General features: G+C 39.0%; 1 protein-coding gene across 7 annotated transcripts; it reads right to left on the bottom strand.

Moving 5' to 3' along the window:
- Nucleotides 1-419: 419 nt before the first annotated feature.
- Hnrnpk (heterogeneous nuclear ribonucleoprotein K) lies at nt 420-11,175 on the bottom strand. Of its 7 annotated transcripts, none has more exons than XM_046462413.2 (17): nt 11,024-11,154; nt 8,984-9,063; nt 8,790-8,874; nt 8,408-8,505; nt 7,969-8,025; nt 6,504-6,547; nt 5,562-5,634; nt 4,970-5,041; nt 4,362-4,475; nt 4,005-4,133; nt 3,128-3,435; nt 2,956-3,010; nt 2,626-2,709; nt 2,325-2,340; nt 2,166-2,248; nt 1,669-1,838; nt 420-955 (listed from the first exon to the last, which is right to left on the bottom strand). In XM_046462413.2, exons 3-17 carry the CDS (start codon nt 8,845-8,847, stop codon nt 922-924), a joined length of 1,395 nt encoding a protein of 464 aa, XP_046318369.1. In that variant the 5' UTR covers nt 8,848-8,874; nt 8,984-9,063; nt 11,024-11,154; the 3' UTR covers nt 420-921. The 7 variants fall into 7 exon arrangements, with proteins under 7 accessions (XP_046318369.1, XP_046318368.1, XP_046318366.1 ...); XM_046462412.2 differs by lacking the exon at nt 11,024-11,154 and adding an exon at nt 10,674-10,753; XM_046462410.2 differs by lacking the exon at nt 8,984-9,063 and having other exon boundaries at nt 11,024-11,175.
- Nucleotides 11,176-11,209: the final 34 nt, after the last annotated feature.

Here is an 11,209-nt window from a genome sequence, read left to right on the forward strand (position 1 = left end):
ATTTATTCTGCATTAGCCACTTCCATAACCAAATGTTATCGATTAATAAAACTTGCTGCCAACCAGGCATCTGATATATACTTATATCAATTTGTAGTATTGCTCCCCACCTTGGTTCTTCACAACTAACAGAAAATTGTTGAAAAGTAGGGGCAAGCATTTGCAAAAAAACAAAAACAATTCCCAGCTTATTATAAGCATGAGTATGTGTATGATGGAATCTCTTCCCAAGCAGTGGACTTTCAAACCATCAAGAAATCACCACAACCAAATTTGCCAATATATTCTGTCTATATCCAAGAGATGCATTTATATCCAAAGAGGAGCTGAAAATCAAACTTAGTGTTTAGTTCAGGGGTGGATTGGAAATTCAGCCACCATTGAAAAATGTCTTTAAAAAAAAAAAAGACCACCAAAAATAGGTTCACTAAATTTATTTTAAAAATCATAAAACGTTTCTTACAAAAGAGCATTACATTCTGCACACTGCTCTGAACAGATGCCAGGGACATGTGGACTATTGTTACTTTCCTCCCTGTCCCACCCCCCAAAATGTTTACAGTGACCACAAAGCAAGGTGCTCACAATAATTACATGGGGGGATTTTTTTTTAAACCACCAACAATGAACAAAAAATAAAATTCACTCACTCTGCTGCTGTTTCAAAATTTCAATGTTAGTTTTTGCACGCCCTTCCCCCCCCCAACCCTGTTTGTAAGGAACTAAAACATTACATCTGGTGAACAGCAAAGATTTCACTACACCTCAAATGCAGAACACCTATGAAGCAGAGGAATGTTGGCTTTTTAAACAGAAGCAGATAAAAAAAAAAAGATGCAGGACTCCTTCAGTTCTTCACTAGTCTTAGAAAAACTTTCCAGAATACTGCTTCACACTATAAAAAAGAAAAAATATCTTGCATTAGAATCCTTCAACATCTGCATACTGCTTCACACTATAAAAGAAAAGAAAAAAAAGTACGAATTAGAATTTTTGTTCGTAACATCTTAATCAACATTAAGACAATTCAATGCTAAATTAAAAAAACATGTCCATTACAACTAGAAGACTTAAAAAAAAAACATTAGCTATCACAAATTAAAGCAATGTAAAAGTTCAAGAAAAATGATTAATAGTAAATCAGACATTAGTAGAGCAGAATTAAGAAAATGAAATTGAAAGTCGTTAATATTTGGTAGAAAAGACAAAAGAAATGCCAGTAAGGTGGGAAATGCTGCATTTTACAGCACCAATCATTTGTCCTGTAGAGGTGGCCTGTGCCATATGGCAGACTGTGATTTGTTGTCAATTTAGTTATCTAAAAACAACAAAATCACTAGTCTTCCACACAGAACTAGGCCAACATCCAATGAAGCTTCTACATTTTCTACAGGCTCTGTATAATTTATAACAAGTGGTTTTGGCAGCAGTTTTCACCAGAGAAATGAGAAGTTTGCTTGGTTAAGGCTTCTTCCAGCAAGATTAGTACTGAATGTCTTCGTTTTTTAGTAAGAAAGCAGAAGAAAATTAAGGCAAAGCTATTAGAATGTTTAGTAGGTCCCCAACTGACTGAAACACCATGGTTTCTAAAAGAAAAACAATTGAGAAGAAAAAGCTTTTAAAGTTTTTAGTATGCATAAGTCAACAAAAAGCTAAACTCAAACTGACCTGTTCTGCAGCAAATACTGTGCATTCTGTATCTGGTCCTGTGTTCCTGTAATGGTAATGATCCGATCTTCGGATCCTTCTAAAGGCTCATCAATTTTGATCGAGGCTCCGGACTCATGACGGATTTGCTTAATCCGCTGACCACCTTTGCCAATAATAGATCCAGCCAACTGAAAAGATTTTTAAATACAGTATCTATGACGTCTTGAAGGTACACTTACTACTTATATTTTGTACCTATTAATTTGTTCAAACGCCCCTTCCCTTAAGCTAATCAAAGTGTGGATTTAAGATGTATTCATATAACATAAGTTAATTACAGGTTCAAAACCCTTTTAAAAATTAATGGGCACTGAGTATCTACTTGACAATACTCAAAACTGCTAAGTGACATCTCACGGAAGCCCTTACAACTTTTAACGTAAACTTACGGAACGAAATAAGTAACGATCACAAAAAACTATTCATTAAAATTTTCCTTAAGTAGAGATACTTACATCTTTGGGAATAGTTACTTGTGTTGTAATAATAGGTCCACCAAGATCACCATATGAGCCACGACCCCCTGCATAGGAATAATCTGATTTAAATAATGAGTATTAAGTTCACTTTAAAAGTATGAAATAATGTTTGATTTCATAAAGGAGAAAACTTACCATATCCAGAGCCACCCTAAAAATAGAAAAGAAAAAATAGACACATTACTTTGTCATCAAAACAACTCATTAATACTCAAAAATCCCTTGATTTGAAAATCAAAGCCTTCCCATGTTCTCCCTAATTTACTTCCAATTAAGTAAACTTTCAGAAGACAACCCTCAGAAAAGTAATAAAAAGATTCAGGTACACGATATGCCAAGAAACAACAAAAAAATTTTAAGAGTGAAAATAAAAATTTACTGGTGAGTAGTTAAGGTATCTTAGATTACTACTAACACACTAATTCTGATACTCAACCTGTGGTTCATAAGCCATCTGCCATTCTGATGGGCTCCATGTATCTATTGCAGAGTCCCAAGTTTCATCAGCACTGAAACCAACCTGTTAGAAGATAAAGATTGACAACTTATATTTGTCAGTTACTGTTTTTATATGTCCAACTATTTTTCATAACTAAACCAGACAGTGGGCAGCAATTAGATATTTGCGGTCAGGAGTAGATTCAATGAAGTCTTAATATTCCAGCTACTGAGATGTTTTAAGAACATTTTAAAATTACTAGTATTTTCATAAAAGATTATAATTTTGATTTTTAAGACCCTTAAAAATCAATAGAAAAGTTCTTACCATGCCATCGTAGCGATCTCCAGGTCTTCCTCTTCTGTCATAGGCCATTAAATCTCTGCAAACAATCATGTTTATAATCTGTTTATAAAGACCACACAAATCAAAACCCACCCCATCTAACCCAATTGAAGCTATTGTATGTTAATCTGCAAATGCACAAAACAAAACTTACCCTCCTCTAGGTGGTGGTGGTGGAGGAAGAGGAAGATTCCGAGCTCTGCTTCCACCCCGGCCACCTCGACCAGGAGGAGGAGGTGGGGGTCCTCGACGAGGGCTCATATCATCATAGTCTCTTCTAGAGGGAGGCATGGGACGCCCACCCCTACCAGGTGGCATTCTGTCGAAACCACCTCTTCCCCGCATGGGAAATCCCACTGGACGGCCACGGCGGTCATCAAACATCATCGTAAAACCACCATAATCGTATGTTTCATCATAAAAATTAGGATCATAAGGCTGTGCACGTCCTTTGATGGGAGACTAAAAACAAAAATATAACAACCTTACAGATGAAGAAAACAGCTGTGGTTCATATCAACCCTTCTTCAACAAACTATTTTTACTAGGAGGTAGTACTTTTTACAAGAATAGGAACACTTAGGCAAAGATAACTGTAGGAAGGAAGAGATTTAAAAAACTTTTGGCAAATCCTAAGCAAAAGTGAATTTTACTACCTGCGGGGGGATGGGGAGAATGGGATGGGGGGACACAGCAGACTCCCTGTTCCATTTTATCTATGATAAAACTACAAATGCACATACCACAACAGACTCCATGAAATGACTAACCCGGGGGGATTGTGAGACCCACTATCTTGGGCATGAGTATAATCCATTCTAAGGTGAGGAACATGGAACAGAAAGCATGCAATCTAGTACAACTATAAGTAGCACTATAGGGTGCTACTTCAAGACCAAATCCATTTAATAGTGGAAAAAACTGCTAGGGAAAGGGCAAATAAAGACTATCAATCCAAACATTCTGAACTATATTTGTAAAAAGAAATCATTTCATGAATTGAATGTAAACAAAAATTGTTCTGAAGATACCTCAGATATAAGATCAAGGATGATCTTTATGCACTCTACAACCCTATCAGGCTTTCCTCCAATAAGAACGACTCTATCAGTGGAATGAGGGCAGCATTCCTGGAAAAGCTTGATTGTTGTCTGAGTGTTCTATAGCAAATTTACAAAGAGAAAAAACAGTTAAGAAATAAAACACTGAAAAAGCTTCCTAGATTCATTAATTTGCATTTGAATTCAGTAATTCCTCCCAGTATTAAAATGTGACCAATTATTGTAGGATTTTGGTAATAAAGTAAAAATGGACAGGAGGTGCATGTAGAACTGCCAAAGCCTTGTTATTTTAAATAGCAATAGATAAAAACAAAGTAATGCCTTTACCTCTCGAAGTTCTTTGATTTTAGCACCTTTGACCCCAATAATTCCTCCTGCCAGACTCTGATGAATCAACAGTCTCAACTCGCAGTCAAAGTCGCTTCCTTTATAGTGCTGGTACTGCGGAGGGAGAATTACAAAATTTCAGACTCATCTCAATAATTCCCCAAAAGACACTTATCAGCTATAAGCACAATTTACTGTTGCAGTGAGCAACCTGAATTTATATTTCAATAACTTTACCAGTTATGTGCTTATTATCCTCAATAGCCAGGCCCAAAAAGGACATTCTGCACCACCTTAAAAAACTATTTTATTTTCAGGTCCTGCAACACCATACCCACACTGCAGCCATTTAGCATGTCGCTGTTACCACAAAATTATTATAACATTCAAATAACACCATAATAAAAATGACTGCAAAGCACTTTGCAAATGTAGTTAATTCCCACTGCAGCATGGAGCAGGGTCAACAGTGAGTTGTAAGACCATTCACGTATCATGTTTTTAAGCCTTTTTCTGTAGAGATGGGAAAAGCACACTATGTTAAAATAAAATTGATCCTATGGGCCAGGCTCCATACTTCAGTGGGGTTCAATGGCACTATGACATACATTTAAGCATTCCACAGCATCAGATTCGAGCGGGAGCTGGCTGGTTGCAGTGGGTGATGGCAACTGCAGGCCCTGAAAGTAGAAAAATAAGAGTAATAGGTTAAGTGTCTAGCGTGATCAGGCTATTGTCGCATATATTGGTAAAGCTACTATAACATCTTGCTCTATATTAAATAATGAAAAATTGCTTATCTAACAGTAAGACTATACTTCTCTACATACTTATTAAATAAATTACACAAAATTTTAACATTCTAGTTAAACACAAATAATTCCTTTTCATGATGTCCCCAATGTCTTTATAATCATAAAACACTTCCTTTAAGACTAAATCCTTTAAAATATGCTAAACCCATGGCAATGCGCAACCACAAGTTTTTCATCTTTATAAGAGTGGCCAGCTTGAATCTTTAAGTATTTCATATATAGTAATGCTGTGCATGATACAGCAGGTTCCAAGATATTGCTGCTACAAACTCATAATAATATCCACTTTCTTTCCCTTTTCCATTATGTCCCAATAAAACATTCTTTAAATAATCCCCCTAGTAATTGCCAAATACATCTTAAAAAAAAAAAAAAATGAGCCTACCTCTTCCAAGGTAGGGATGATTTTCTTCAGAATTTCTCCGATTGTTTCAATATCAGCACTGATACTCAATATGCTGTCAAACATCACAAATACCAGATAGTACAAAAAAGGTGGAAAAGAAAAATGAGTTCTGTGCTTGTCACCAATAGTCATACAAACTTTTAAAGAAGTAACAATTATTTAATATTCCCCATTTAAAGTAACCTATTTAGATTTTTCACATGCATTTTATTTATGCCCAATACAGACATGATAACAATATTAGGAGACTTGCAGAGAGGCAGAGAGACAGAGAGAATGGGCTTTTGGAAGGGCTCAGATTAAGTGGGCAATATATTGACCAGAACTGAAGCAGAGTTGAATATTTATGTTCCCCGCCACCAAGTTAAGGATACCCTCGCTGTTACATTGGTAAAACTGGCACACCTTCTCTTAGGCAAAGTGGGGGAATATGCAAGTGGTGAACATTGTATCTGGAATAAGGTTATGGATACCAGTTAGAAATTAGATCACTAATGGGCTCTGCAAGAAAACAAATACAAATGCAAGACAAAACAAAGACAACACAAATGAGAAGTGAAGGAAAGTGAACCAGAGTTAGCATTTCATCAGAAAAAATTATGAACAGGCAATGTTGGGAAGCAAGGTGGGCCACAAAGACAGAGCGAGAGACTATTTTGGTAACAATTTGATTTACAATGCAGCAAATATGCAACACTTGAAGCTGTGCTCCTTCCATCGAAATAAAATTAGTGGATCGTTTGGGTGGGCAACTCACGGTAAAAGTTCAGTGACAAAAAGACTTAATGGGGAAAATAAGACAGAAACTTGAAAAACAATACACCGTCTAAAGGGGATACTATTTAATTATATAAAGGCAGGTAATAAAATACATTTCTCTCTTTCTAATCAGGCAGTGAGGCATAAACTGTTGGGACATACCGCTCGGGGCCACTGCTGTCTGGGACTGAAACACTGGCATTGTACTGCATTGGTCATTGGCGTTCGTGGATGTTGGCATTGGGCATGGGCATTCAATCAGAAGTTGTCAAGTATGGTACCCGTTTGGCAACGAGCACATTTTTGGGCATAGCCAACCAGGGTTTTCACATGGGCGTTCAGGGGCGGATGGGCCAACGTCATGGTGGGCAACGCAGGGGTAAGTCGATCCAGTACATGGGCAACGGAGATATATGGCCAAAAAAACAAGGAGAGGGAAAAGGGGGAAAAGCAATAAATTTTAATTTAATACAAACTATACTCATACTCTCAATTAATGAAACAAGCTTAAGTTGTTCTGAAGACTAACACAATAATGGACTTCTCTATATCTGACAGTGGCTTAACATTTAAGGATCTTAAATGATGGTTCTAGGCTTTTTTTTTTTAAACAAACGATGCTTCAGTAGCAGGCTGGCTCATGAGGGTAGACACAAAACCTGTCATGACTCAAAGTTTACTGAAATTCCTGAGGAAAATGGGGAATTTAATAACCCAGATAATACCAGAACATCTGGATTAAGAGGAGAGAGGTTTATAAAAGACAAAACAAAAATTCCCACACCAAAAATCCCAACTAATAAAAGACTCTTTTCCTGAGGTTTTAAAACGCATTCCTAGATCTTAAAAGGCAGGTATGTAAAATTCTAAACAAAATTTCAAGTTCAGTTTACAGTATCAAGAGGAACATACAAAGATCTGCGACCAAGAAGAGAAATGAAATACTGTCAAATAAGTACTCAACACAAAGTTATTTGCCTCAATTTTAGCAAGAAAAACATTCAGAAATGTGTACACTATGAGAAAAAAAAAATCCAGAAATTTTGGTGTAGCCAAGTCCTATAAATACACTAACTTCTGATGCTGCCAATACTTAAATGTGTCTAATCACAAGAGTCAACCCACTATAAAATATGAATACTCGATTCATAGGCATTGACAAAGGTTTCCTGATTATAAGTGTTCTTTATCCATATTTAGATCATGCAACCTCAACATTAAAATCTTGGTGCTCCATGTGCAAGCTGTTAAAGAACAGATGGGTGTTTTAAAAAAAAGGGAAAAGAAAAAGTTCTGGGTTCAATCAGCCACCTATGATGGTTTTGGGTAATATTGTCATGCACATGGGAAATGGTGCAATCAAGGGCTTTTACACTGTCACTATGTTATCTTGTGAGTGAGTAATTTGGTGGAATCTTATTAGAAAGTGAAAAGGTTTAGGTAAACCTTTCACCCTGCTCAATCTGAGCTTGTATAAAACAGGAACAGCAAACCTTGAAATCATCTATGTAATTAATTTTTACAAATGGCTTGTAGCTACATTGTGACTTCTAAGATGTAAACCTTTAAAAATTCTAGAAACACATAAACTGAATCTGTTTGTTCAGTAATTTAAATCTATACTTACGTCTGTCCGGAGAGCCTTAATATTCTTGCCTCCTTTCCCAATCACTGCCCCAGCATTCTGGAAAAAAAGTAAAAGAAATAAAAATTATTTGGCCTACCTTTAAAAATAATCTCTACCTGTGACTTCTGAGTTTAACTAAAGCATATCCAATATATTTGTGAGAGGACTAGAAACCTATCAGATATCAAAATCAATCACAGAGGTGGATGACAACATGGAAACAAAGATTCTGTATGTGCTACAAACATTAAGGTTTTAAGGAATCATACCCTCCCCTTCCCACTAAAGTAGTCGGACCTGTAATTGTTCACCACAGCAAATGCTTTCGCTGCAATTAATTGTAATCACAAAATTGAACACTATTCTTCATCATAAAGTTGTGAAGCTTCACCAGAATTTACCTTGATCCATTCAAATTTTCAAGAATAAAAGTTCATACCTTGCTCTGAAGCAGAATTCGTAATTCAACCATCTCATCAGTGTTTCTAGATCTTTTAAAAGCTTGCTCCTCTTCCATATCTTCTGCAGGGCGCTTACCTAGAAATTAAAATTCAGATTTCAAAGAAGGCATTCTTCTAGAAAAAGCACTATAAGGCACTACTACATAGTCTATGCTTCCTTCAGAAGTTAACACAAGCCAAGATTCTTGGGAGACTTTAGAAGTTACAAAACGCATGGAAACTTCTTGCTCATCAATAAAAGCAAAGTCATAACTGATACAAAATTTATGTAAGAGGTACCAAGAACACATTTAACTGTTAATTATAAACGACATTAAAATTAACAGAATAGGAAAATAACTAAACAAAATGTCTTCTCACCAAATTCACCATTGGTTTCAGTGTTGGGGAAGGTTTCCTCTGGCTGTTCAGTTTCCATTTTCTTGTATTAAATGGACACACCAATCTGTTGAAAAATAAAGAAACCTAGTACATATGTGGCTGTCTGGAAAATAAGCTGTTCATCTTGCCAGATTATACTCTTTAAAAAACAGAGCTTTGCTTCTACAACATACCAGTTATTATATTTCCTTGCAGAGCAAAACTGTAGTGTTCTGGGCAGGACCAATAACTGACACACTACTGCTGCAGTAGCCTATAAAAACCAACACAAATCAGTTTTTCTTCTTTTATATTACCGAATAGTAATTTCTGATCACAACACTGACTCGAATATGACAAACTACCTATTTGTAGACGCACTCTTCATTTTTGGGTCTAAAAATCCAAGGAATCTCAATTTTTGCAAAAAAGAAAAAACAATAATTTGTAACCAGGGAATTGTCCCTCACCATAGCAACTCGTTTCATTCTGTACTTTCATTAAAGCCTAAAAAAGCCTAACTCTGTGGCCTCAATTTTGCCTACCAAACATTTCATAAGATACAATGCATCTTAATAATCACAAAAGACATTAAAATTTCAAACTGCTTTTAGGTTTCTTCGTCGACTTGAAACACTATTCCCTGAAATCTGGAAAGTTTACACATGCAAATGTAAACCATATCTAACGAGATCAATCTAGTGGAGGATAAATTCTAAAACGTTGATTAAAGATCATACTCAAACTACCACTATTATTCAACAAAGCTAGTGGAGTTCTTGAACTAACACCATGACTACCAGAATATTAAATTAGGCTAAAAATTTTGTAAATATGTATCATCAGTAAAAAACTAAAAATTATACTGCCACAATGTCGAAAAGACCGGTAGACAAGACATGTGCCTCCCCCCAACCAGTGGCTAGAAACACGGGGCTGAAAGTCACAACATTTATGCCTCCTATTCTACCAAAACGTTTGTTGATGTATATCACTCTCCTAACGACCAACTGAAAAGACATCCCTTCAGCCCGTCAGTCAGTTCAATTCCCAGGGCAAGTAGACGATCTAGAAAGCAGACTTAATGGGGGGGGGGAACCCCAAGAGCGTCTTTCAGTAAAGACAACGCTGCCGCGCGCGATTCATCCTTCAGGTCCTGTAACCATTTCTCAAGTCTCAGAAATTCGTTCCGTATTTGCTCGACCAGCCGAGCGCAAACATGCCTTGCCTTCCTAATCCCACCTCCCAACACCCGGACGGGCAACAGCCAAGTTAAAACTTGAAAAAGCCAGTTCAAGTAGAAGCGCCGCACCTCTCCTCACCCGGATCCGACAGGAAATGGCGGCCCGCGTAATGGCGACTACGTGCTACTAGGCGGAGCCGAGAGCGGACCCCCTCCCCCACCCACCACGCGGTCCCGAGATCTCGTCCCCCGCACCCTCCCCCCCCACAGACCGGGAAGACAAAGCAACGGAAGCAGCCCCGACCATTCCACGTCCCGCTCCAGCTCCGACCTCGAGTCCCGAGAGTCACAAGTGAGGCGCGCCCCACACAAAGAAAGCGGCGCCGAGGCGTCCCCACCGCCTCGGACACCCGCCCACCGGCTTTTCTTCCCCCTATAAAATGCGCCCAGTTCCCAATATTCCAAAAGTACACCTTATCCCACAGACACATGCCTCACGAGCCCCTCAAAGTCTCTAGTACCACAACGCAACAGCAGATAGACACTCAGAGAAATGGCGGAGGTGGGGGAGGGGAAGCCGGTCAACGTTTCCCCTAAGAGAAGCGGCCAACCACCAAGCAGCCCTAGAACGCCTCCCTCAAGCGGAAAAACTGCGCTACGACCCTCACCCCACGCGCTGCCCTCTCAGCCCCACTCCTCACCGCGCGAATCTGCCGTCCCCTCACGGCCGCGCCGCCTCAGACGGTCACAGCTAGACAGAGAACAGGCGCAGGCCCCCTCCTCCGCCTTCTCACGCCCTCCCACCCCGCCGTCGCGCCCAATTGGATACTCGGGCTTCAGCGGTGGTGCGAGGACGAAGCGATTGGCCCAGAGATGCATCAATCAAGGCAACAGAAGAGGCGAAAACTGCGCCTCCCGCCGGCGCCTCCCTTCAGGCTGTAAGGCCACAGGCCCGAGAAAGCCCAAGCTTGGAAAACGTCAACGCAGCCTTTCAGAGATGCCATCCCCCCGCCCGAACCCATAAAACCCAAGTCCCAGTAATTCCAATTACCTATGGGCCCCAAACAAGTGAAATGCAGGCAAATCGTCGAGGTCGGTGCAGCAGAGAAACAGAGAATAATGGCGACTGCAGTGCTGTCGCCTGGAGCTCCCTCCTCCTTTCTCGTTCGCGCACTGACTAGCCGAGGGGAGGGGAGGGGGAAAGCGTCTCGCGAGATCTAAAGTCTGCTTGGTTCAC

The sequence above is a fragment of the Marmota monax genome, unplaced genomic scaffold, assembly GCF_021218885.2.
Source record: "Marmota monax isolate L192 unplaced genomic scaffold, Marmota_monax_Labrador192_F-V1.1 WCK01_AAM20220418_F8-fsc00336, whole genome shotgun sequence".
In the NCBI taxonomy this organism is placed as follows: Eukaryota; Metazoa; Chordata; class Mammalia; order Rodentia; family Sciuridae; genus Marmota; species Marmota monax.

Excerpts from the sequence above, each read along its gene's own strand:
- Hnrnpk (XM_046462410.2), bottom strand. The coding sequence starts at position 8,847 with ATGGAAACTGAACAGCCAGAGGAAACCTTCCCCAACACTGAAACCAAT. Across the intron at positions 4,476-4,969 it reads ATGCTGTGGAATGCTTAAAT|TACCAGCACTATAAAGGAAG; the intron begins GTATGTCATAGT and ends CTCCCTCCGCAG. Across the intron at positions 4,134-4,361 it reads AAATCAAAGAACTTCGAGAG|AACACTCAGACAACAATCAA; the intron begins GTAAAGGCATTA and ends AATTTGCTATAG.